Source organism: Glycine soja, chromosome 18 (assembly GCF_004193775.1).
Source record: "Glycine soja cultivar W05 chromosome 18, ASM419377v2, whole genome shotgun sequence".
Lineage (NCBI taxonomy): Eukaryota > Viridiplantae > Streptophyta > Magnoliopsida > Fabales > Fabaceae > Glycine > Glycine soja.
In genome coordinates, this window is record NC_041019.1 from 55,118,744 (window position 1) to 55,145,978 (window position 27,235).

The 27,235-nt window shown below is 33.4% G+C and overlaps 2 protein-coding genes and 1 long non-coding RNA gene across 3 annotated transcripts; 2 read left to right on the forward strand and 1 right to left on the reverse strand.

Annotated features, from left to right (window-relative positions):
• Positions 1-1,122: 1,122 nt before the first annotated feature.
• On the forward strand, positions 1,123-4,125 carry LOC114396671 (receptor-like protein kinase FERONIA). Its single transcript, XM_028358767.1, has one exon. The coding sequence runs from the start codon at positions 1,373-1,375 to the stop codon at positions 4,028-4,030; it is 2,658 nt and encodes an 885-aa protein (XP_028214568.1). The 5' UTR covers positions 1,123-1,372; the 3' UTR covers positions 4,031-4,125.
• Positions 1,139-26,421, reverse strand: LOC114396673. Its single transcript, XR_003663317.1, has 2 exons — positions 26,364-26,421; positions 1,139-1,238 (listed from the first exon to the last, which is right to left on the reverse strand). It is a non-coding gene; the product is annotated as an uncharacterized LOC114396673 (long non-coding RNA).
• On the forward strand, positions 10,019-12,966 carry LOC114396672 (receptor-like protein kinase FERONIA). Its single transcript, XM_028358768.1, has one exon. It carries the CDS (start codon positions 10,154-10,156, stop codon positions 12,779-12,781), a length of 2,628 nt encoding a protein of 875 aa, XP_028214569.1. The 5' UTR covers positions 10,019-10,153; the 3' UTR covers positions 12,782-12,966.
• Positions 26,422-27,235: the final 814 nt, after the last annotated feature.

A 27,235-nucleotide genomic window follows, 5' to 3' on the forward strand; every position in this document is an offset into this window, starting at 1 on the left:
CTCTACAACTTACTAACTTGGCCAATTTGAAAAAAATTAACGGCATAAATACATAAAAGTTTTCATGAGTTTTAATTCTGGACACGCAACATTAGGAGAGAGAAGGAATTTTAAATCACAAAAAATAGTTGGTTCATGTAGGCTCATGAAAAGGAATTTTAAATCACATACAAAATTTATGAACAGAGAAGTTAAATATCTTCTCTATGGCACAACTTTACTATATATATATATATATATATGTGGTGCAAAAATTCAACTCATTCCCTCCCTTTCAATTTGTGCGACGGGCCTGGTCCTTAATCAGCAATTAAATCTAGACCTTTCAACTCATAATAAAATACGCCTCTCACTTGATGTGTGTGTCTCTCTCTATATATATATATATATATTAGTGGCATAAAATAGTAATAATACAATTTTTAAATATGAAAAAATGACTAAAATATACCTTAAGTCCTTTATGTTTTTATTTAAATTTAATTTGGTTTTTATTTTAAAAAATCAATTTAATTTTTCATCTTATTTTTTTTACTAAATTAAGACATGAAACTTGTTTTTATTACACTTATTTACAAAAATTATGAAATCCAAATGATATTCAAATTAAAAAGGACCATAAATACGATAAAATTGAGGTAAAAATAAGTTTTAAAAGCAATGAAAAATAATTATAGTAATATTTTAATTTTTTTCTTCTGTTTTAATACGCTCCAAAATGGAGTGAATTCCTACCATTTTCCTTTCTATTTCGTGAAATAATACCGTCCTTTCATAATTTTGATAATAAAATAAAGAGGAAGAAGATTTTCTTTTATTATTTTGGAAGGCCCCGAAGGCCAAAAGGAGCAAGAAGATTCTTGTATATCCGAATGGCACAATAAAAAAAACATTCTTTTACAATTTAAGATATATTTTTGGAAATGTAAATGTACAAAGGAATAAAAAAATATACACAATACCAATATACCACATTCAATTCATGTTAATTGTTTTATGTTTAAATAATGCAACATATAAAACAAAATGGAAAAATAAATATGGATATCCATCACATGCATAGAGAGAAAAACAAATTATAAAAAATTATAAGTATGATGAATCTTATAATTTTTTATATAATGTAATAGAAAAAAAATAATGATGAAATGATAAAAATACAAATATTGTCTAAATACCATTACTCAACCAAAAGTAACGCAACATATATATTTTGGTCATGGCTACAATTTCCACACCTAGGACATTGAGTCGGTAGTGCCATGCGTAGACTTGAAATCTCCCACTTGCTTAACGAAAATAGACACCAACTGCCCAACCTTTATAAGTATATTCATTCGTTGATCGTGTTTGAGCTCCATGTTTTTCGCTAATGTGTGCTGCTTCCATTGCATTAGCCATATCGATGGACACAACTCGCATACGAATTGCTTTAGGAACAATCCTCCTCATATTGCCGTGTCTCCCTTTCATTTCCATAGCAGAGGTTATTTATCCTCCCCTTGAGCTCTTCAGCATCAGCTGTGGATCATCCACCAACTTCACACTCGATGGTCGGAACTGGATTGGAGACAACAACAGTAAACTCCTCTCCAAAAGCCAGGGCTCAGTTGCTGCTCCTCCAAACACACCAACAACAATACAGGGCCCTTACACTTATGCTCGTCTCTCTCACTCCCAATTCACCTACTCCTCTCTCAAAGCAGGCCCAAAATTTGTTCGCCTCTTCTTCTACTCAGCTTCATACCAAAGCTTTTATCGCACCAAAGCCTATTTCTCAGTCACAGCTGGCCCATACACCCTCCTTCGAGATTTCGATGCTTCCCTCAATGCCGCTGCTGATGACGACCCCGGCCAGCTCGACATCTTGTTCAGAGAGTATTGCATCAACCTTGAAGATGGTCACAAGCAGCTCAACATAACGTTCATTCCAAGCAAAACAGCTCAACATCCAGATTCGTACGCTTTCATCAATGGAATCGAGATTGTTTCAATGCCCCCTTTTCTCTACTACACCAATCCTGACGACGTCGACATCACTGGATTGCCTCATCTCGTTGGCCTCAATACGAACCCGTTCCCCATTGAAAGCAACTATGCTATGGAGACAAAGTATCGGTTAAGAGTTGGAGACCAACAAATCCCGGCCTCACAGGACACGGGTATGCTCAGGAGCTGGGATGTGGATAACAAATATGTAACGACTCAAAGTATACAATCTCTAGATATTGGAACTGGAATTAAGCTGAGATTCACAAAGAAGACTCCTAACTACACTGCACCAGACACAGTGTACCGATCCGTAAGGAATATGGGAAGTAATGCCACCATCAACATGGGGTTCAACCTCACATGGCAACTTCCCGTTGATTCAGGCTTCACCTACTTGCTAAGGTTACACTTTTGCCAGCTTGACCCGGATATGAAAAATCCTGGTTACCAGAGCTTCTTCATTTTCGTTCAGGATCAGTTGGTTGAAGAGTGGGCAGACATTCTCGGTTGGAGCGATAAACAGGAGGGTGTCCCAGTGGTTAAACAGTATGTAGTTTTCATCCCAGGGAATCAGCAGGAAACGCTTAATCTTTCACTGAAAATGCATCCTAACCCTAAAAGCTTGGCCAAGGACGCTCAAATAAACGCAATTGAACTCTTCAAAATCAACGACACAACAGGTAACCTCGCTGGACCTAACCCAGACTCTCATCCAAAGACCTCCGAGGTTCCTCTTCCGAGCTCAAACAAGAAAAGCAAAGGCAGCACGAGAACCCTAACTGCCGCCGTCGCAGGCACAGTTTCCGGTGTCGTTATGTTATCCCTTTCTGTTGCTTTCTTCCTCACCAAACGCAAGAAGAACATGGCCGTCGACGAAGGTTCCAATAAAAAAGGTGGAACTTCTCGAGGCGGTGGCTCATCGTCGCTACCAACCAACCTCTGCCGTAAGTTCTCAATCGCGGAAATCAGAGCCGCCACCAACAACTTCGACGAACTCTTCGTGGTTGGATTGGGAGGCTTCGGCAACGTGTACAAAGGATACATCGATGACGGTTCAACCCGAGTCGCAATCAAAAGGCTCAAAGCGGATTCTCGGCAGGGTGCGCAGGAGTTCATGAACGAGATCGAAATGCTGTCTCAACTTCGCCATCTCCATCTTGTCTCCCTCGTTGGTTACTGTTACGAGAGCAACGAAATGATACTGGTGTATGATTTCATGGATCGGGGTTCCCTCCGTGAGCATCTCTACGACACTGATAAGCCTTCCCTTTCATGGAAACAAAGGCTCCAGATATGCATAGGTGTCGGACGAGGACTGCATTATCTACATACGGGCACGAAGGATGTGATCATTCACCGTGATGTGAAGAGCGCCAATATCTTATTGGATGAAAAATGGGTGCCCAAGGTTTCGGACTTCGGGTTATCCCGAATTGGGCCCACAGGTATTTCTAGGACCCATGTGAACACTCAAGTGAAAGGTAGTATTGGATATTTAGACCCAGAGTATTACAAACGAGATCGTTTGACTGTGAAGTCTGATGTGTATTCCTTTGGAGTGGTGCTCTTGGAGGTATTATCTGGAAGGCAGCCTTTGCTCCATTGGGAGGAGAAACAACGAATGTCACTTGTTAAATGGGCAAAGCATTGCTATGAGAAGGGAATTCTGAGTGAGATTGTGGATCCAGAACTCAAGGGCCAGATAGTACCTCAGTGTTTGCGCAAATTTGGTGAGGTTGCACTGAGTTGTTTGCTTGAGGACGGGACTCAAAGGCCCTCCATGAAGGACATCGTTGGGATGCTGGAGTTGGTTTTGCAGCTTCAGGAAGGTGATGTTAATGGAGTGATGGAGAGTGGTGGGGATTATGAATATGGTGATGATGTGTTTAGCAGTAGCCATAATAGTGTCCATGTTTCGGATTATAGCAAAAGCACTGGGTTGAGCACGACAAGGGATGGAGATCGTAGCTATGGGAGTAATGATTTCGTGTTGATCCCGGATGATGTTTTCTCCGAGATTAAGGATCCAAATGGATGATGAGATTGGGGAGAAAAGTTTGTTGTACATAAAGGGGACAAAAGTAATATATAGAAAATTATAATTGAGAGATATTGTTAACGATAACTAATGTTATTACAAAGATTAAAATAAAAATTTAAGTGTGGAGTCGGTAGAAATTTTGTCTCTACTTACGTTAATAAATATCCAATTTGTAAGCAATGAAATAAGGACAAGAGATAAAGATGAAATTTGGAGTAAAAAGGGTAAAAGGAGAAGATAACAAGAAAATTAAATAGTAGTCTTAATGTCAAACATCAATCCAGTAGAAGATAATGTTAACGTTAGGTCCTAGCATGTCTAACTACCTTTGATGTAATATTAATGATATTCTTTATTGAATGTTTTCCTAATTTCCACTCAGATTGCTAATATGCGGAACTCAGATCCCTTACATTGAAGAGCCTAATTTATATATTCTTTCTTCCAAATCCTTTTGCAAAGACAGAATAATACACAACATTAAGTAAAGAGATATTATTTAGAGGCACAACAAAATCACGCTAGTCCTAACAATGTAATATTGAGATGTTCTCCCCTAGTTCTTTTAGGCATTACCACTTTCTAATAAATAATTCCTAAAACAAATGCATGGATGGTCAAACTACACAATAACAATAAAAAGCAAAAAAGAATAATAGAAATTGAATATTGCATTAATAGATAAGAATAACAGTTACATTCTAACGATTCTTGGCTACTAGGCCCCAACTGAGGGGGTTAGTCTCTCATTGTTATAAGAGACTTTACACTATAAGGGGTTGATGTGAATGGAAGAAGATGATAGATAACAAGAAAAAGAGGAATGATTAAAGAGAGAGGGTTTCCCCCAAGGGATAGACTAGTGTGTGGGTTGTTTTTTTTATTCTGCTTCATTTTCCTTTTATAGATTTAAGATAACTTACTTTTCACACTGAACTCACGCTTAGCGTGAACTTTTTGCGTTTAGCGCGTCTTAGGACTTCTTCGTGGGTCTTTTTCGTCCTAAACGTGTGTTGCGTGCTGAGCGAGAATGTATGTTGGACCTGTCTTGCGCACTAAGGGGACTTTTCAATACTTTTAATTTTTCTTCAAGATTTTTTCTTTCGATTTTTACATCAAATTTTCCTTTAAAACACTTGAAATTTTCTTTTGAATTTTGCTAATAAAAAATAACAAATATATTAATTTCTTCATTATTTCTTTACAAACAATAAGAAAGTAAAAATATTATCCCTATTTCTTAATCCAAATTGATTATCAAATTTACTTATATTTCACAGTTGAGATAACATACATGATTGATGCAAATAAACGTTGGCTTCCGGTATATGTTTTGTATCTTTCTTTATGCATATGTGTGCTTGTATAATTTACCATTCAATTTCTATTTCCTTGGCCTAGCTGTTAAGCTTTTCGGTTCATGACTCTTTTGTTAAGCGTCTCGGTTAGTGCTGAACAGACACTTGTTCTGGAGGTGTTATTATTTCCAGCACTTTGCTCTATAATGATATTATTATTATTATTATTATTGTTATTATTAAAAAATATTCATAGAAATAGAAATAGAAATAAAGAAAGATATTTATATTTTAACACTCCTAAATATTAAATACCTCATCACTTATTTTAGTTTTTTTATCTCTCTCTTTCTATCATATCCAATCATCTATCAATTGATTTGTTTAAAGACTTTGTTTTTTGTTATGTTTTAGTCTTTTGTAACTTTTTAAAAATATTTTTGATTCCTATAAAATTTTATTTGACAGTATTATTAAAATAAAATAGAATTCGATCAATCTGAATTTGAAGATAATAACATACTCTTAATAATTATTCTAATTTAAAATAAAATATAATTTTTAAGATGATAATTTACAATGATGATGTTCAGCACCAGGCCAATAAGTCAATTAATATTGCCTTATGCCCCATCCAACATCTTAATTTTTTTTAATATATTTAAAAACATTTTAACTAATTATGTAATAAACACATTATTGTTTACCTCGTAGGACAATATAGTTGGAATTTATTAATGGTATTGTGATGTCTTGCATATTTTTTTTTAAAATAACACTTATAATTATACTCATTGTCAAAACTTTAATTAATAAGTAAAAAATAAAGAATATACTAAAAAAAGTCATACTTCAAATGGTTTAGTTTTTTTTTTTTGTGCTGCACTTCAAGCCTTCAATGGTCTAGTTGTTGACTGTTATATTCGGAACGTGTTTTTTAGGCTTAGAGTTTATTTTAGGAAAAATGCTTTACAGTACCAAATTCGTACTCTTAACAAGAATTGGTGGCACAGCTGACGTACTCTTATGTGGGCTGTTTGATACGGTTTGGTAAGTTTTCAACACTACCTTTCTTGCTTCAGTTTTAACCGATCATAATGACTTCTTCCTCGCTAAATATTTGTTGTGCGGATTAAAACCCACCTTCAACACAAGCACATCAGTTGCCTATGCCAGATGACATATATGAGCTAAAAAGTGGTTTAAAACTTGTAAAAACATAGGCTTCAAATCTGGCGTTCTCCTTAGCATAGTTAGATGCTTCGATTAGTTTAATCATGATTAATGGTTAAAACTCTAGTTAGTTAGTTGTTAGTTAGTAAGTTAAAAGTTAGCTATTCCAACTAACTTGTATATATATAATTGTCTAACAACTTGTAACTAACTAATTTGTACACTTCAATAAAATATCTAACTTAATCTTCTATTCTCTTTTGCTTTTTTTGTAAGTTTTTCAATCTTGAATTCCTCTCCCATGACTGATATCAAATCTATGATGGTATCAGAACTCTTCCTTTAAAGAGTTTTGTTGTGCTACTCACATTCTTCCTCTCGATTATCATATCCTTCATTCTTACATCATGAGTGAACAACAATAAGATCAATCACTCAATGCACACAATTCTTATTACCTTCATCGAAGAGAAAATCCAACGATAGCTTTGATTTCTCCTGTTCTTGATTCGTCCAATCATAATTCATGGAGTCGATCTATGCTTACAACATTAAGCACGAAGAACAAATCTGAGTTTTTTGATAGTTCTATTCGAAGACTTGCATCAGATCATGCACTTCATGCAGCTTGGAAGAGGGGCAATAATATGGTGGTTTTATGGTTGGTTCATTTTGTCTCTCTTTCAATTAGACAAAGCATACTCTGGATGGATGATGCACAAGATATTTGGAAAGACTTAAAATCACAATATTCACAAGGAGGCCTTTTGAGAATTTCACAATTACAACAAGACATGACATCAATTAAACAAGGTGACAAGTTTATAACTGAGTATTTTACATGATTGCATGTAATTTGGGACGAGTTAGTGAGCTATAGACCAGGTCCTATATGTGTTTGTTATCCAAAATATTCATGTGACGCACTTAGAGGAAGAAATAGGATCATGTGATACAATTTCTTAGAGGATTGAATGATCAATTTAGTACTGTCAGATTTAATGTCTTGATTATGGATCTATTACCTAGCATAGTTAATGCTTTCTCATATGCAATATTAATACAACAAGAAAGGAAAATTAACAACAATGATGCATTAGGAAGCACTAGTTTGATTAATGCAACAAATACTAACTTATCAAACTCACCATTTTCATGTACATATTGTGGTAGAAAAAATGGCTTTTCTCATAATTCATCTTCTAGGGAAGGAAAAAGTGAATTCAGGTGGAAGGGGCAATAAGATTTGCACTCACTATGGTTTTACTAATCACACTGGTAATGGATGTTATAGAAAGCATGGATACCCTATTGGTCATAAATGTCATAAGCCTCAAAGGTCCATCAATCAATAATGTAAATGTTGTAAAAGAGGAAAATGCAAATTCAGATGTAGAGTAGAATCAACAAGCACAAGGTTCAGATGTCAAATTGACTGCTCAACAATACAAAGCCTTAATGACATTGTTGCAACAACAAGGATATTAAACTCACAATAGTTCACATGTGAATCAGATTGACACAATAATCGGTTCTAGTTATGTACTTACAAGTAATGTGTCATCAATAAGTTATAGTATGGGCAAGGTAGGTGAGAGTGAATGGATATTGGACTCAAGTGCCATAGACCATGTTACATTACATCCTCTTCTCACTTGTATTTTTCATGTAGACAAATAAGTCTCATTATTGTTAAACTTCCCACTGGTCTTATAGTTAATTGCATTGTGTGTTTTTCTGTTATTTCTTAGGATAGTTGTGTTTAATTTATTTCAAAAATAATGTGTGCTTGCCTTAGCTCTAGGAGGTTAAGAAAACTGTAGGAATATCTTGCATGAGTGAGATGAACTATGTACTAATGAGTATTTATGTGAATGGTTGATTCTCCTGCAAGCAGGTTTCAATGTAAGTGTTGGAATGTGAACTAACTGTACAAGAAATGGTGCACATCCATTAACAATGAACCTAATTTATTTTTGGAACAACACATATTAATTGTTGGTAAATTCAAATATTGTCATATAGAATATTTGATTGGAATTGGAGTGTATTTTGTTTTTTATTTTTTGCATCATTATTTGGTTTTTTATGCATGCATTTTTTGTTTTTTATTATCTTTTTGTTAAAAAAGGGGAAGAAGTAATATAAGGGACTATATAATGAAAATGTCTAACTTGACATCAAAATTGAAAACACTTAAACTAGTGCTTGATGAAGTCTTACTCATGCATTTTGTCTTGAACTCACTTCCTACACACTTTTGACAATTCAAAGTGAGCCATAACACTCAAAAAAACAAATGGTGTCTTAATGAGGAAGTTTGGACACATGTTGAAGTTACGTTGCATGACATGTAAAGAAAGGAAAATCCTTCCCATTTATGTGCATATATAATAATTTTTAAATTAAATTAATTGATACGATATATTGCCAAAATAATTTTTTATTGTGAGAATTGATTTGATTAAAATTATATAGATTTTTTGTATGAAATTATTTATGCGAATTGTGTTTGGCCTAAAGAAAGATACAATTTGGCTAAATAATATATATACATGTAATGATTGATGTGTGATAATTATAAGATGTTTTCATGTGAATAATAGTCGATTTAAAAAAAGATTATTATTTGACATAATTTATTGTCAATATTTGATCAATACGTCGAGAGTACCAATTACAAATTAATTTCTATGTCATTAATTGTTATGTTAGGTATCTTGCGATGAGTTTGTCGTATAAAATATATTTGCACGTAGTGTAATATATATTTTATACAAGATGTAATTTAAGACCTCTCATTTGTTATATTAAATTATCCTAAATTTTTTGGTTAAATTGATTGAAACAATATGTGACCAACAAATTATATTTAACCAACTAAATTATAGTTTATTAATAAATAAATTTTAATATGTTTGAACATTTGTATATCCTCACTCCAAAAATAACTTCATGACACAATTGATAAGCCCTTTAATTATCTACATAATAAAATTAAAATTAATTTTGATATACAGATATTTAAGTTTTTAGTCTCTCAACATTTTATATACAGTTTATAGTCTTTTGTTAATTTTTTGTCAACAATTTTAATTCTTTTTTTTAAATTATTTTTAGTTTCTTATTTATTTTTATTTCTCAAAATCAATTTTTTATCAATTTAAATTTTTTGTTTATTTTATATTTGGGACTACTTTGAATAATTAAAATAAATGAAAAACTAAAAATAAAAAAATAGAAAAAATAAAAATAATGATGAAAAATTAATAAATAATTAAAAATTTTCAAAAGATATTTTAAAGAAAAAATTTATAATATGAAAAGGTTTAAAAACTAAACTTTATTATTGTGTTGAAAGTGGAATGCAACAAAAATAAAAATCACTGCAGGTATTTTTGGCGTGCTTGAAATTTCCACACAAAGTATACTGATATGTCGCAGCCAGTCAAATAAAAAATAAATTAATAATAATAACAACCACAAAAAGAAAGCAAGCGTAGACTTGAAGTCTCCGCTAACTTAAAAAAATGAAGAAGAAAATAGACATGAACAACCGTGACACCGTGTACTACCATTGGTTGATTAATCGTGTTTGAGCTCTCTGTTCTGCTACCGTGCTGTGTGGTGCTTCGATTACAGCTTATCCATGGACACAACTTGCATACGATTTGCTTTAGGAGCCATCCTCCTCCACCTGCTGTTATTGTCCCTCCCTAACCTTTCCATAGCAGAGTTTATTTATAGTCCCCATGAGATCTTCAGCATCAACTGTGGCTCTAACAGTAGCTTGTCCACTCGCGATGGTCGCAATTGGACTGCAGACATCAAATTCCTCTCAGAAAACAAGGACTCAGTTGCTGCTCCTGCACTCACACCATCTACCCAAGAGGGTCCTTACACCGATGCTCGTTTCTCTCACTCCCAATTCACTTACTCCTTCCCTGTCTCCACAGGCCCAAAGTTTCTTCGCCTCTTCTTCTACTCAACTTCCTACCAAAACTTCCATCGCTCCAAAGCCTATTTCTCAGTCAAAGCAGGCCCATACACCCTCTTTCAAGACTTCAATGCTTCCCTCAATGCTGATGCTGATGATGACCCTGCCCAGACCGACATCTTGTTCAGAGAGTATTGCATCAACCTCAAAGATGGCGATCGGCTCAACATAACCTTCATTCCAAGCAAAACATCTCAGCATCCAGATTCGTACGCTTTCATCAATGGAATAGAGATTGTTTCAATGCCCCCTTTTCTCTACTACACCAATCCTGACGACGTCGACATCAGTGGATGGCCTCAACTCGTTGGCCTCAATACGAACCCGTTCCCCATTGAAAACAACTTTGCTCTGGAGACAAATTATCGGTTAAGAGTTGGAGACCAACAAATCCCGGCCTCACAGGACACGGGTATGCTCAGGAGCTGGGATGTGGATAACAAATATGTAACGACTCAAAGTGTACTATCTCTAGATATTGGCATTGGAATTAAGCTGACATTCACAAAGATTCCTAACTACACGGCACCAGACACAGTGTACCGATCCGTAAGGAATATGGGAAGTAATGGCACCATCAACATGGGGTTCAACCTCACATGGCAACTTCCCGTTGATTCAGGCTTCACCTACTTGCTAAGGTTACACTTTTGCCAGCTTGACCCGGATATGAAAAATCCTGGTTACCAGAGCTTCTTCATATTCGTTCAGGATCAGTTGGTTGAAAAGTGGGCAGACATTCTCGGTTGGAGCGATAAACAGGAGGGTGTCCCAGTGGTTAAACAGTATGTAGTTTTCATCCCAGGGAATCAGCAGGAAACGCTTAATCTTTCACTGAAAATGCATCCTAACCCTACAAGCTTGGCCAAGGACGCTCAAATAAACGCAATTGAACTCTTCAAAATCAACAACACAACAGGTAACCTCGCTGGACCTAACCCAGACTCTCATCCAAAGACCTCCGAGGTTCTTCTTCCGAGCTCAAACAAGAAAAGCAAAGGCAGCACGAGAACCCTAACTGCCGCCGTCGCAGGCACAGTTTCCGGTGTCGTTATGTTATCCCTTTCTGTTGCTTTCTTCCTCACCAAACGCAAGAAGAACATGGCCGTCGACGAAGGTTCCAATAAAAAAGGTGGAACTTCTCGAGGCGGTGGCTCATCGTCGCTACCAACCAACCTCTGCCGTAAGTTCTCAATCGCGGAAATCAGAGCCGCCACCAACAACTTCGACGAACTCTTCGTGGTTGGATTGGGAGGCTTCGGCAACGTGTACAAAGGATACATCGATGACGGTTCAACCCGAGTCGCAATCAAAAGGCTCAAAGCGGATTCTCGGCAGGGTGCGCAGGAGTTCATGAACGAGATCGAAATGCTGTCTCAACTTCGCCATCTCCATCTTGTCTCCCTCGTTGGTTACTGTTACGAGAGCAACGAAATGATACTGGTGTATGATTTCATGGATCGGGGTTCCCTCCGTGAGCATCTCTACGACACTGATAAGCCTTCCCTTTCATGGAAACAAAGGCTCCAGATATGCATAGGTGTCGGACGAGGACTGCATTATCTACATACGGGCACGAAGGATGTGATCATTCACCGTGATGTGAAGAGCGCCAATATCTTATTGGATGAAAAATGGGTGCCCAAGGTTTCGGACTTCGGGTTATCCCGAATTGGGCCCACAGGTATTTCTAGGACCCATGTGAACACTCAAGTGAAAGGTAGTATTGGATATTTAGACCCAGAGTATTACAAACGAGATCGTTTGACTGTGAAGTCTGATGTGTATTCCTTTGGAGTGGTGCTCTTGGAGGTATTATCTGGAAGGCAGCCTTTGCTCCATTGGGAGGAGAAACAACGAATGTCACTTGTTAAATGGGCAAAGCATTGCTATGAGAAGGGAATTCTGAGTGAGATTGTGGATCCAGAACTCAAGGGCCAGATAGTACCTCAGTGTTTGCGCAAATTTGGTGAGGTTGCACTGAGTTGTTTGCTTGAGGACGGGACTCAAAGGCCCTCCATGAAGGACATCGTTGGGATGCTGGAGTTGGTTTTGCAGCTTCAGGAAGGTGATGTTAATGGAGTGATGGAGAGTGGTGGGGATTATGAATATGGTGATGATGTGTTTAGCAGTAGCCATAATAGTGTCCATGTTTCGGATTATAGCAAAAGCACTGGGTTGAGCACGACAAGGGATGGAGATCGTAGCTATGGGAGTAATGATTTCGTGTTGATCCCGGATGATGTTTTCTCCGAGATTAAGGATCCAAATGGACGATGAGATTGGGGAACTATTAAAGTTGAACCTTAGTTTCAATCATATGATCGATATGGTAAAGGGAAAAGTTTGTTGTACATAAAGGGGACAAAAGTAATATATAGAAAATTATAATTGAGAGATATTGTTAATGATAATAAATGTTATTATAAGTACTAAAGATTAAAATAAAAATCTAAGTGTGGAGTCTGTAAAAATTTTGCCTCTACTTGATAAATATCCAATTTGCAAGCAATGAAATAAGGACAAGAGATAAAGATGAAATTTGGAGTAAAAAGGGTAAAAAGAGAAGATAACAAGAAAATTAAATAGTAGTCTTAATGTCAAACATCAATTCAATATAAGATAATGTTAACGTTAGGTCCTAACATGTCTAACTACTTTTGATGCAATATTAATGATATTCTTTATTGAATGTTTTCCTAATTTCCACCCACATTGCTAATATGCGGAACTAAGATCCCTTACATTGAAAAGCCTAATTTATATATTCTTTCTTCCAAATCCTTTTGCTTACACAACATTAAGTAAAGAGATATTATTTAGAGGCACAACAAAATCACGCTAGTCCGAACAATGTAATATTGAGATGTTCTCCCCTAGTTCTTTTAGGCATTACCACTTTCTAATAAATAATTCCTAAAACAAATGCATGGATGGTCAAACTACACAATAACAATAAAAAGCAAGAAAGAATAATAGAAATTAAATATTGCATTAATAGATAAAAATAACAGTTACATTATTCTAAGGACTCTTGGCTACTAGGCCCCAACTGAGGGGATTAGTTTCTCATTGTTATAAGAGATTTTACACTATAAGGGGTTGATGTGAATGGAAGAAGATGATAAATAACAAGAAAAAGATTAATGACTAAAGAGAGAGGGTTTCCCCCAAGGGATAGACCAGTGTGTGGGTTGTTTTTTTTTTTTTTTTTTTTATTCTGCTTCATTTTCCTTTTATAGATTTAAGATAACTTACTTTTCACATTGAACTCGCGCTTAGCGTGAACTTTTTGCGTTAAACACGTCTTTGAACTTCTTTGTAGGTCTTTTTCGCCCTAAACGTGTGTTGCTTGCTAAGCGAGAATGTATGTTGGACCTGTCTTGCGCACTAAGGGGACTTTTCAATTCTTTTAATTTTTCTTCAAGGTTTTTTCTTTCAATTTTTACATCAAATTTTCCTCTAAAACACTTGAAATTTTCTTTTGAATTTTACTAATAAAAAATAACAAATATATTAATTTCTTCATTATTGCCTTACAAACAATAATAAAGTAAAAATATTATCCTTATTTATTAATCCAAATTGAATATCAAATTTACTTATATTTTACAGTTGAGATAACATACATGATTGATGCAAATAAACGTTGGCTTCCGGTACATGTTTTGTATCTTTCTTTATGCATATGTGTGCTTGTATAATTTACCATTCAATTTCTATTTCCTTGGCCTAGCTGTTAAGCTTTTCGGTTCATGACTCTTTTGTTAAGCGTCTCGGTTAGTGCTGAACAGACACTTGTTCTGGAGGTGTTATTATTTCCAGCACTTTGCTCATTATTATTATTATTATTATTATTATTATTATTATTATTATTATTATTATTATTATTATTATTATTATTATTAAAATATTCATAGAAATAGAAATAGAAATAAAGAAAGATATTTATATTTTAACACTCCTAAATATTAAATACCTCATCACTTATTTTAGTTTTTTTATCTCTCTCTTTCTATCATATCCAATCATCTATCAATTGATTTGTTTAAAGATTTTGTTTTTTGTTATGTTTTAGTCTTTGCAACTTTATAAAAATATTTTTGATTCCTATAAAATTTTATTTGACAGTATTATTAAAATAAAATAGAATTCGATCAATCTGAATTTGAAGATAATAACATACTCTTAATAATTATTCTAATTTAAAATAAAATATAATTTTTAAGATGATAATTTACAATGATGATGTTCAGCACCAGGCCAATAAGTCAATTAATATTGCCTTATGCCCCATCCAACATCTTAATTTTTTTAATATATTTAAAAACATTTTAACTGATTATGTAATAAACACATTATTGTTTACCTCGTAGGACAATATAGTTGGAATTTATTAATGGTATTGTGATGTCTTGCATATTTTGTTTTAAAATAACACTTATAATTATACTCATTGTCAAAACTTTAATTAATAAGTAAAAAATAAAGAATATACTAAAAAAAGTCATACTTCAAATGGTCTAGTTTTTTTTTTGTGCTGCACTTCAAGCCTTCAATGGTCTAGTTGTTGACTGTTATATTCGGAACGTGTTTTTTAGGCTTAGAGTTTATTTTAGGAAAAATGCTTTACAGTACCAGATTCGTACTCTTAACAAGAATTGGCGGCACGACTGACGTACTATTATGTGGGCTGTTTGATACGGTTTGGTAAGTTTTCAACACTACCTTTCTGGCTTCAGTTTTAACCGATCATAATGACTTCTTCCTCGCTAAATATTTGTTGTGCGGATTAAAACCCACCTTCAACACAAGCACCTCAGTTGCCTATGCCAGATGACATATATGAGCTAAAAAGTGGTTTAAAACTTGTAAAAACATAGGCTTCAAATCTGGCGTTCTCCTTAGCATAGTTAGATGCTTCGATTAGTTTAATCATGATTAATGGTTAAAACTCTAATTAGTTAGTTGTTAGTTAGTAAGTTAAAAGTTAGTTATTCCAACTAACTTGTATATATATAATTGTCTAACAACGTGTAACTAACTAATTTGTACGCTTCAATAAAATATCTAACTTATTCTTCTATTCTCTTTTGTTTTTTTTTGCAAGTTTTTCAATCTTGAATTCCTCTCCCATGACTAATATCAAATCTATGATGGTATCAGAGCTCTTCTTTTGAAGAGCTTTGTTGTCCTACTCACATTTTTCCTCTCAATTATCATATCCTTCATTCTTACATCATGATTGAACAACAACAAGATCAATCTCAATTTACATTGCTCTTGTTACCTTCATTCGGGAGAAAATTCAACGATAGCTTTGGTTTTTTCGGTTCTTGATTCGTCCAATATTAATTTATGGAGTCGATCTATGCTTATAGCATTAAGCACGAAGAATAAATCTGAGTTTGTTGATGATTCTATTCGAAGACTTGCATCAAATCATGCACTTCATCCAGCTTGGAAGAGGTGCAATAATATGGTGGTTTTATGGTTGGTCCATTCAGTCTCTCTTTCAATTCAACAAAGCGTACTATGGATGGATGATGCACAAGATATTTGAAAAGACTTAAAATCACGATATTCACAAAGAGACCTTTTGAGAATTTCATAATTGCAGCAAGATATGACATCAATTAAACAAGGTGACAAGTCTATCACTAGGTATTTTACAAGATTGCATGTAATTTGGGGCGAGTTAGAGAGCTATAGACCTGATTTTATATGTGTTTGTTATCCAAAATGTTCATGTGACGCACTTAGAGGAAGAAATAAGATCATGTGATACAATTTCTTAGAGGATTGAATGATCAATTTAATACTGCCAAATTTAATGTCTTGATGATGGATCCACTACCTAGCATAGCTAATGTTTTCTCATATGCAATACAACAAGAAAGAAAAATTAACAACAATGATGCATTAAGAAGCACTAGTTTGATTAATGAAACAAACACTAACTTATCAAACTCACCATTTTCTTGTACATATTGTGGTAGAAAAAATGGCTTTCCTCATAATCCATCTTCTAGGGAAGGAAAAAGTGGTTCAACTGGTTTTGGTTGAGGAAATAAGATTTGCACTCACTGTGATTTTACTAATCACATTGTTAATGGATGCTATAGAAAGCATGGATACCCTACTAATCATAAATATCATAAGCCTCAAGGTCCATCAATCAATAATGTAAATGTTGTAAAAAAGGAAAATGTAAATTCAGATGTAGAGAAGAATCAAGAGGCTCAAGGTTTAGATGTCAAATTGACTGCTCAACAATACAAAGCCTTAATGACATTGTTGCAACAACAAGGATATTCAACTCACAATAGTTCACATGTGAATCAGATTGACACAATGATCAATTCTAGTCATGTACTTATAGGTAATGTGTCATCAATAAGTTGTAGTATGAGTAAGGCAAGTGAGAGTGAATGGATATTGAACTTAAGTGCCATAGATCATGTTACATCCTCTTCTCACATGTATTCTTCATGTAGACAAATAAGTCTCATTATTGTTAAACTTCTCACTGGTCATCCAATTACTGTAACATATGCAGACATTATTAGATTTTTTCATTCTTTATACCTTGAGGATGTATTATACATACCAAGTTTTGAGTTTAATCTAATTTCTATATCAAAGTTATTGTCTACCTTGCCATGTAAGCTAACCTTTGTGGCTGACACTTGCTTTGTTTAGGATGTATTGAACCTATAGAGGATTGGTACAATTGATTTTGTGGATGGTCTTTATAAGCTCAACATGAAGAAATCTGATTTTATTTCTGTCACAACTTTTGTTTCTTCTAATAGTTCTACTTACTCATGTAATATATTATACCCATTGATCTTTGACACTTTTGATTAGTACACCAATCATTTGAAAGATTGTAATTGTTGAAGCAATCACATCCTTTACTTTCAATTGACAAACAATTTGAATGTACAACTTGCCATCATGCAAAACAAAGAAAAATTTCTTTTCCTAGCAATGACTCACATTCCTCTTCCCCCTTTTCTCTTATACATGTTGATATTTGGGATCCATGTCATATTATTTCTTTAAATGTTCATAAATATTTTCTTACCATAGTGGATGACTACTCAAGATTTGTCCGGATACTTCTTATGAAATCTAAAGCAGAAACTCAATCTCATTTAAAATCTTTTGTTGCATTTGTTGAAAGGCAATTTGATACAAAAGTAAAAATGATTCACTCAAATAATGGTTCGAAGTTCATCATGAAACAATTTTATGATGAATATGGTATCATACATCAAACATCTTGTGTTGAAACTCCCCAACAGAATGAAATTGTCAAACAAAAACATCAACATTTACTTATTGATGCTAGATCTCTACTCTTTTAGTCTAACTTGCCTCTTGTGTTTTGGTCCTATGCTCTTATTCATTCTGCTACTCTTATAAACTGTATGTCTACTCCTTTCCTTGACAACAAAGCTCCTTACGAGAAACTCTATGGACATCCCTATGACATTACCATTCCAAGAGTCTTTGGTTGTCTTTGTTTATCTAGCACACTTTCTGCAAATAGGCTATTTTTTTAGGCTTCAAGTCACACACAAAAGGTTATAAAGGGATGATGAGGTTGAAGCAGTAGTATTCAAGTTACCATGAGTATCAATCGTGTGACCAAGAGAGAATTTTTGTATATATAATAGTGTTGGTGCGATACATTTTTGCAAAAAAAAAAAAAAAAAGCAGTGCTGATAACAATAAACGAGGGTTGTTACTCCAACTAAAAATTGAGATAATTTTCTTATGATTTCTTTGATACTCCCATCCCCTATTGTTATACAGCTGATAATTAAGTTGATATACTTATCCTGCTACTGAGGCAATAGAATTTAATCGAATCTGACACGGGCTTATCCAAATGGGCTGGGTCCCATTTTGGAAGAATGCTCTATGATATGAGTCAGTTTGGGAGCAGCAACTGAGATAAACCAGCAGTTCCCTGTCCACAACTTCAAACTTATCGAAGCTGCTTGCCCAATCCAAGCAGTGGTGACCCTATACAACGCTGTGCTCATACTGAAGAAAACCGAGGCCATTGTGCATGGTTTAAAGATGTTTATATATGCTTTAATGCTTTTCGTTCATACTTGTGTTGCTGTCTTCGTCTCATCCCGTGCGCTTATTGCTGCTGTGTGTGTCAATTTAATAATTGTGAGAATAATTCCCTAGATACGAAATAATGCAAGGCTTCTTACTTTGAGCACTTGAATCTTGATGTCTTTAATCCCTCTCTATATGTATACAACAGAATGAATGAGTGCTTTTAGTATTTATTTTAATATTAAAATAATCAGAATGATTAATTTTTTATAAGAGTTTAACCGTATAGATAGTGACATTTAAGTTTTAACTATCTATTTTATTTTATATAAAGTATTTATTCTTTTTTAATATTTATTTCTAAGATAATTATATTTTTAAACAAATATCTTATTTTCTTTTTCATAGTCTTATAGAGATAATTGTACTTTCCCCTTTTGTTTAGACAAAATGTTTAAGAATTATTTATTTTATTAATAGTTGTTTTTATAATTTAGTTGATTTAAAAGTTATAAGTGATTGCATACATAATTAAATGACTTTATTAGTTTTTTCTTTATATTGATTTCTTTTTAATTATTTTTTTAACCCTCTAGTTATATAGTAAAAAAGATTTTAATTAATTCGAAATTTATCTGGAAAATAAGTAAGCTTGACCAAGAATTCTTTATAATTATTTAATTCTATACAATATCATATTCAATGTTTTTTTGTGTTTAAATAATAGAGCGCGTACACAAATCACTCAACATACTTTTGTCCGCTGAAATTTCCACACATAACTCCAGTTTAAGTAATTTTTTCCATAAGTATTAATAGAAAATAGAAAAAAATGTAAAACAAATTAAATTTCTCTTTAAATTTATCGCATAAGTAACTTAAAATTAATTTATACACTATAATTTTTTAATAGAAAATCCCTTATCTATTTTTTTTTTAAAATTGATTTGCATAGATTCATTTTGTCTTTTATGAAAATTAAATTATGTTATAATTTATTTTCTTGTCCTATTTGTTGAAAATTATGAATAAAGACAATACTTTCTTGACGTGGGGCAACATGTCCAAAAATGAAAAACAATCAAAAGCAAGTACGTGTAGACCCCGTCGTTCTATGCGCAGACTTGAGTCTTCAAATTGTTGCAATCACCATAAAAAATAGATACGAACCATTCTTCACTACTAACAGAAAATCTTGCGAAATATATTCTTTGGTTGATTTATGGTGTTTGAGCTCTCTATTAATTTCTTCTTCTCCCCCTGTCACCTCACTTGACCTTGTCAATTTTCTATCCGCTCTAGTGTGGCCAGAAGATGATAAAAGCTTAATAGTAGGTTCTATAAATGACAAAATGATGAACTTGAAAGAAAAGCATATGAATAGACCTATGGTGGCATCCTTTTGCAGGCAAATAAATATTTCTTATAATTTTATTCAAGTCTTTTTGGCAAGTCGTCGCCTTTTTTTTATAGTCAGATATCACATCCTTTTGCAGGCAAATTATTATATATTGAGAGGTAACATACATGATTCATGCAAATAAATGTTGGCTTCCTCTGTATAGGTTTCGCATCTTTCTTTATGCAGCTGTGTGCTTGTATAATTTAAGATTCAATTTCTATTTCCTGAGTTTCAATCATGTGATATGGTAAAGTTATAGCCAGGTTTTGGTAGTGATATCCTTAAGGTCGTCACTTTAGTACTAATGCTAAATATTTGTTTGCGTAGTAGTAGAAGTTATGAGGTTAAATTGGGGTTGAGAAGGAAGGTTTAAGGGTTGAAAACAGAAGGAAGCGAGAGGTTGTAAGTTTAAATTTTTTTTTCACTAACATTTTAATAAAACTAACAACTAAAATTAACTGATAAAAATTAATTATCATACATTTCATCTTCTAAAATTATATTTTCGAACATTAGATTGGAACTTTGAATTGTGTCTCCTAGAAAACTCTTCAATTGTTTTCACAAATAAAAATGTTAAATAAAAATATTGGTCTTGTGTGCAGAATTTAAATTTAACAACAGGAACACAAAGTGTCTGAATATAAAAAAAGAGGTAAAAGACTTGCAAATAAGACCTTGATAAAATTAGTCTAAAATATTATTATGCTCCATATGTTGTGTGTTTATCTATTTTAGTCCTTTATATTTTAAGTTTCATTTTTATCTTTTATGATTGCAAATAAGATATACAATATTATATATATATATAAGTTGCATAAAATAGTAATAATAGAAATTGTTAAATATGAAAAAATGACTAAAATATACCTTAAGTCCTTTATGTCTTCGTTTAAATTTAATTTTTTAGTTTAAAAAAAATCAATTTAATTTTTCATCTTATTTTTTTACTAAATTAATACATGAAACTTGTTTTCTTTGATTTATTTATAAAAATTATGAAATCCAAATGATATTCAAATTAAAAAGGACCATAAATACGATAAAAATTAGGTAAAGATAAGTTTTAAAAGCAATGAAAAATAATTATAGTAATATTTTATTTTTTTTTCTTCTGTTTTAATACACTCCAAAATGGAGTGAATTCCTACAATTTTCCTTTCAACTTCGTGAAATAATACGGTCCTTTTCATGATTTTGATAATAAAATAAAGAGGAAGAAGATTTTCTTTTATTATGTTGGAAGGGCCCGAAGGCCAAAAGGAGGAAGAAGATTCTTGTCCACTCGCGATGGTCGCAATTGGACTGCAGACATCAAATTCCTCTCAGAAAACAAGGACTCAGTTGCTGCTCCTGCACTCACACCATCTACCCAGGAAGGTCCTTACACCGATGCTCGTTTCTCTCACTCCCAATTCACTTATTCTTTCCCTGTCTCCACAGGCCCTAAGTTTCTTCGCCTCTTCTTCTACTCAACTTCCTACCAAAACTTCCATCGCTCCAAAGCCTATTTCTCAGTCAAAGCAGGCCCATACACCCTCCTTCAGGATTTCAACGCTTCCCTCCATGCTGATGCTGGTAACGACCCTGGCGACTACTTGTTCAGGGAGTATTGCATCAACCTCCGAGATGGTGAGAGGCTCAACATAAGCTTCATTCCAAGCACTGAAGATTCGTACGCTTTCATCAATGGAATAGAGATTGTTTCAATGCCCCCTTTTCTCTATTACACCAATCCTGACGACGACTTGCCTCAACTTGTTGGCCTCAATATGAACCCGTTCCCCATTGAAAACAACTATGCTATGGAGACAAAGTATCGGTTAAGAGTTGGAGACCAACAAATCCCTGCCTTAAACGACACGGGTATGCTCAGGAGCTGGGATGTGGATAACAAATATGTAACGACTCAAAGTGTACTATCTCTAGATATTGACTCTGGAATTAAGCTGAGATTCACAAAGACTCCTAACTACACGGCACCAGACACATTGTACCGATCCCTAAGGAATATGGGAAGTAATGGCACCGTCAACATGGGGTTCGACCTCACATGGCAACTTCCCGTTGATTCAGGCTTCACCTACTTGCTAAGGTTACACTTTTGCCAGCTTGATCCGAATATTAGCCGTCCTGGTGACCAGAGCTTCTTCATCTACGTTCAGGATCAGTTGGTTGAAGACTGGGCAGACATTCTCGGTTGGAGCGATAAACGGAAGGGTGTCCCAGTGATAAGACAGTATGCAGTTTTCATGCCAGGGAATCAGCAGGAAACGGTTAATCTTTCACTGAAAATGCATCCTAACCCTAAAAGCTTGGCCAAGGACGCTCAAATAAACGCAATTGAACTCTTCAAAATCAACGGCCCAACAGGTAATCTCGCTGGACCTAACCCAGACTCTCATCTCGCTGAACTCTTCACTCAACATACTTTTATCCGCTGAAATTTCCACACATAACTCCAGTTTAAGTAATTTTTTCCATAAGTATTAATAGAAAATAGAAAAAGTGTAAAACAAATTAAATTTCTCTTTAAATTTATCTCATAAGTAACTTAAAATTAATTTATACACTACAGTTTTCTCTTATCTATTTTCTTAAAATTGATTTGCATAAATTCATTTTCTTTTATGAAAATTAAATTATGTTATACTTTATTTTCTTGTCCTATTTGTTGAAAATTATGAATGAAGACAATACTTTCTGGACGTGTGGCAACATGTCCAAAAATGAAAAACAATCAAAAGCAAGTACGTGTAGACCCCCGTCGTTTCATGCGCAGACTTAAGTCTTCAAATTGTTGGAATCACCATAAAAAATAGAAACGAACCATTCGGCTTTTTTTTAGCTATAGGGGGTAAAAAAATTCGGAATTTTCTATTTGGAGTATATTTTAAAAAATTACTTAAAATTGGATATTTGAAATAAAAAGTCATAACACCTGCTACGCCTTTTTAATATTTTTATTTTCTTAACTGAAGTCGTAAAAATATTTACAACAGTGTAAATATAATTTTTTTACGACTTTAAGGTCGTAACTTTAAAAAAAAAAAATCAAAGTCATATTTTTTTTAAAAAAAAAATCAATGTTGTATTTTGTTTTACGACTTTAAAGTCATAAAATTGTCTTATTTTTTTAAATTTTTTTTTGAGGTATACCACTTCAAAGTCGTAACCTCCCTTTTTTTTTTTAAAATGTTGTTTTACTATTTGTAACTTGTTTTTAATTTGTTAATCATTTTTTTCGTAATTTTTTTTAATTTAATAATATTTATGATTTTATTTTTTTAAAATAAAAAAGTTAAAAATATATATTTAAATATATAATAAATAATATTAAGTTGATTTTATTAGTATATTTTTGGTGATAATATTAAGTTAATATAGTTTACTTTAAATATTTTTTATTTAAAGTTTAAATAATCTATCAATAAAAATACATTAAAAAAATTGAAAGACTTTAAATTAAAAATTGATTATATTTAAATAAAAATTACATATTTGTTAAAGTAATAATGAGACGATGTCCAACAATGAGTTCGTCTAGATATGCGTTTGGGTCTCTCATCTTGTTGGACTGGATTTGTCTGTGTTTGTTGTCCTCTCGGTCTACGACCTCTACCTCTTCTTGTTATAGGATGCTGACGCGTAATTGTCTGTTGTTGTTGAGGAACATGATGACCACTGTTGTCATCATCATCAACACCATCACCATCATCATCGTCATCGTTGTTATCGTTGTTATCCTCATCCTCATCTTTGTGACTCATGTCACATATTTGAGTAGGTAATGACGGACGATAACAAGAACTCGATGGTGCAAGATTATATGCAGATGGTGAAGTGTTGAAAGTGGTGGCAAACATTTGTGAGGAGCCATAAAAAACATTTGAGGTAGAAGGGACTTGAAATGAGTATTGAGGTATATATGATGAGAACCCTAGTGGTTGAATTATATTTACACTGAAGTCGTAAATTTTACAACTTTAAAGTCATAAAAATAAATTATATTTACACTGAAGTCGTAAATTTTACGACTTCAGTTAAAAAAATAAAAAAATTAAAAAGTCATAACAGGTGTTACGATTTCTCATTCAAGAAGTTGTAGCAACTATTGTAGATACGATTTCTCATTCCAGAAGTTCCAGGTGTTACGACTTATCCCGTTTTAGATAATTTTTTGAAATATATCCCCAAATGAAAAATTGTAAATTTTTTTTATCCGGGATTGATAAAAAAGCCCGAACCATTCTACACTACTAACATAAAATCTTGACAAATGTATTCTTTGGTTGATTTATGCTGTTTGAGCTCTCTATTAATTTCTTCTTCACCCCTGTCACCTCACTTGACCTTGTCAATTTTCTATCGGCTCTAGTGTGGCCAGAAGATGATAAAAGCTGAATAGTAGGTTCTATAAATGACAAAATGATGAAGTTGAAAGAAAAGCATATGACTGGACCTATGGTGGCATCCTTTTGCAGGCAAATAAATATTTCGTATAATTTTATTCAAGTCTTTTTGGCAAGTCGTCGCCTTTTTTTTTATAGTCAGATATTTAAGTTTTCATTTTCCTATTTGTTAAATTTAAATTCTGCACATAAGGCCAATATATATTTTTTCTGTGGCTGAAATTTATACATAAGTACTGTTTAAATAAACATTTTAATAAGTATTTATAGAAGAACAAAATAAATAAATAAAATATTTTTTCTCATAAATTAAAATGAAATTATATATACTTTAATTTTTATTAAAATTTTCTCATCTAATTTATCTAAAAATTGAAGTACATAAATTATAAAAAAAATTAAGTAATTTTATACTTTATTTTCTTGTCTTCAAATTACTTTGTGGAGAAGTTTATGAAAGAAGACCATACTGCATTGACCTGTCGTAGCAGCCATTCCAAAAAAAAAAGAAAAAGGAAAAAGAATCAAAAGCAAGTGTACGTACACTACTTGTAGACCATACTACATGTAGGTCTCGTGGCTCCTTGCGCAAACTTGAAGTCTTCTCCTAGCTAGCCAGCTAAGATAATACTACTACTTTGAATAATTAATAATTTGAAAATTCCTTGCGTAGACTTTGAAGTCTTCCCTTATATTTTATTATAATTAAAATGTATCCCAACACATTTTCTTAAAAATACTTGATAACCGTATTTCCATGTTATATTTCTATGAATAACATTTTTTGAAAATCTAATAACTATTGAAATAAGTGATGAAGTATATATTTCTTAATAAAATGATAAATGGTTGAATCCTCATTAATATTTGGATATGAAATAAATTATTTTATAAGAAAAATATTCAATTTACTCATAATTTTTTGACAAAAATAAGTTATTACTTTTTGTTAAGGGCTATTTCATATTAATATTATAATTAACAAAAAAAATATTTTTAAAATATTAGAAGATTTTATGAAATAAACATTCTCTAAAATATAGTATTGGCTTGGCCCATGCTACGATGGTACTACTAGTGATGACCTTTAGGATGTCGCTAGTTTCTTGCAACTAGATCATGACTTTTTTTTTAGTGTAATAAGAAAAGAAATGTTCAAATATTGAATCTGTCCACGAGTTATCATTTGAAAGAAAAGCATGTGACTAAGCGCATATTTAAATTAAACTTTGTAAGCTTTAAGTTTGAGTTAAACTTAAGGTTGTAAACTGAATTCGTAAAACAGCAAAAATAACCCAAGTCTTCCGATCCTTTTATAAAATTGAGTTTCAAGATAAAAATTTCATTACAAACATACTTTTGGACATAACCAAACATGTTATTAAAATGAGTTTATTATCCAAAATTATATTTAGCATCTAAAAATACCTTTTCAACTTATAACCAAATATGCTCTAAATGAATGGGCACATTCCTTTCAGGGCAAATAAATGTTTTATAATTTTATCCAAGTCTTTTTTGCACGTCTTCGCCTTTGTTTTTCTGGACACTGAGACATTTATGTTCCTTTTCATTTTCCTATTTGTAAAATAATTTAAATTATACACACAAGGGCACGAGGCCAACATATATTTTTATTGAGTTTAACGGTGATAGACCGATGATATTAAATAATTTTATATGATTATTTAATGACTAATTATTATTAATATAACTTTTATAATAAATTTATAAAAGACAATAAACTTAAGGATGATTCAACCTGAGTTTCAATCATGTGATATGGTAAAGGGAAAAGTTTGTTGAACATATATTGGGGGCACAGAGAGAAGAAATATACACTACTAGAAAAGCAAATAAATGTTGGCTTCCTGTATAGGTTTCGTATCTTTCTTTATGCAGCTGTGTGCTTGTATAATTTAAGAAATATACATATATATTTTGGCCATGGCTACAATTTCCACACCTAGCATTGAGTCGGTAGTGCCATGTGTAGACTTGAAATCTCCCACTTGCTTAACGAAAATAGACACCAACTGATAGCTCAGGGAATAACACAGCAAGTCAAGAGGAGGATTCTACAGTAGCAACAACAGGGGTAAACAAAGCAAACAATGAGGTGCAAACAGAGAGCAGAGCTAAAAGGAAGATTATGAGGCCCACGTACCTAAAAGACTTCATCTAAAATCCTGCAATCGTGTGAAGAAGGATCTGGAAACGCTGAAGGATTCGGTGCTAGGAAATTAGGGAGCAAGAATAACAAATTGTGATATCCTGAATTCACAAAAGACAAATTCCGTTAGGAGGGTATCAGTATAAATATAATGTAATAACAGCACCAGAATTATCAATGAAAAATAGCAAGTTTTCTCCCTATCTTAGTCTTTTGGAGGAGCTGGTACCCTCGAAACCAGTATTCTAAATTCTGCACTTATCATCTTGGTGCTCTCGTTGCTGCCTCCATGGCCGATTCCTCCCCCACTCTTGAAGATGCCATTCGCAAATTAACCGCACATCAGCTCTCCCTTGGAGAGACTCTACAAGCCATGACCCTCAAGCTTGATGATCTCCTCCATCGTCTTCCACCCACCCTGACCGAAACACCCATTTCTTCTGCTCCTCCATCTTCTGCACCTTCCCCTGCTCAGCACACCAGTCACAAAATACAGTTAGATGTACCTCGTTTTGACGGTACTGATCCATTGGGCTGGATCTTCAAAATTACTCAATTCTTTGAGTATCATCGTACACCGGAGAACGAAAGGCTTACCGTAGCTTCATTTTACATGGATGGCCGTGCTCTCTCCTGGTATCAGTGGATGGCCGGCAACGGCCAAT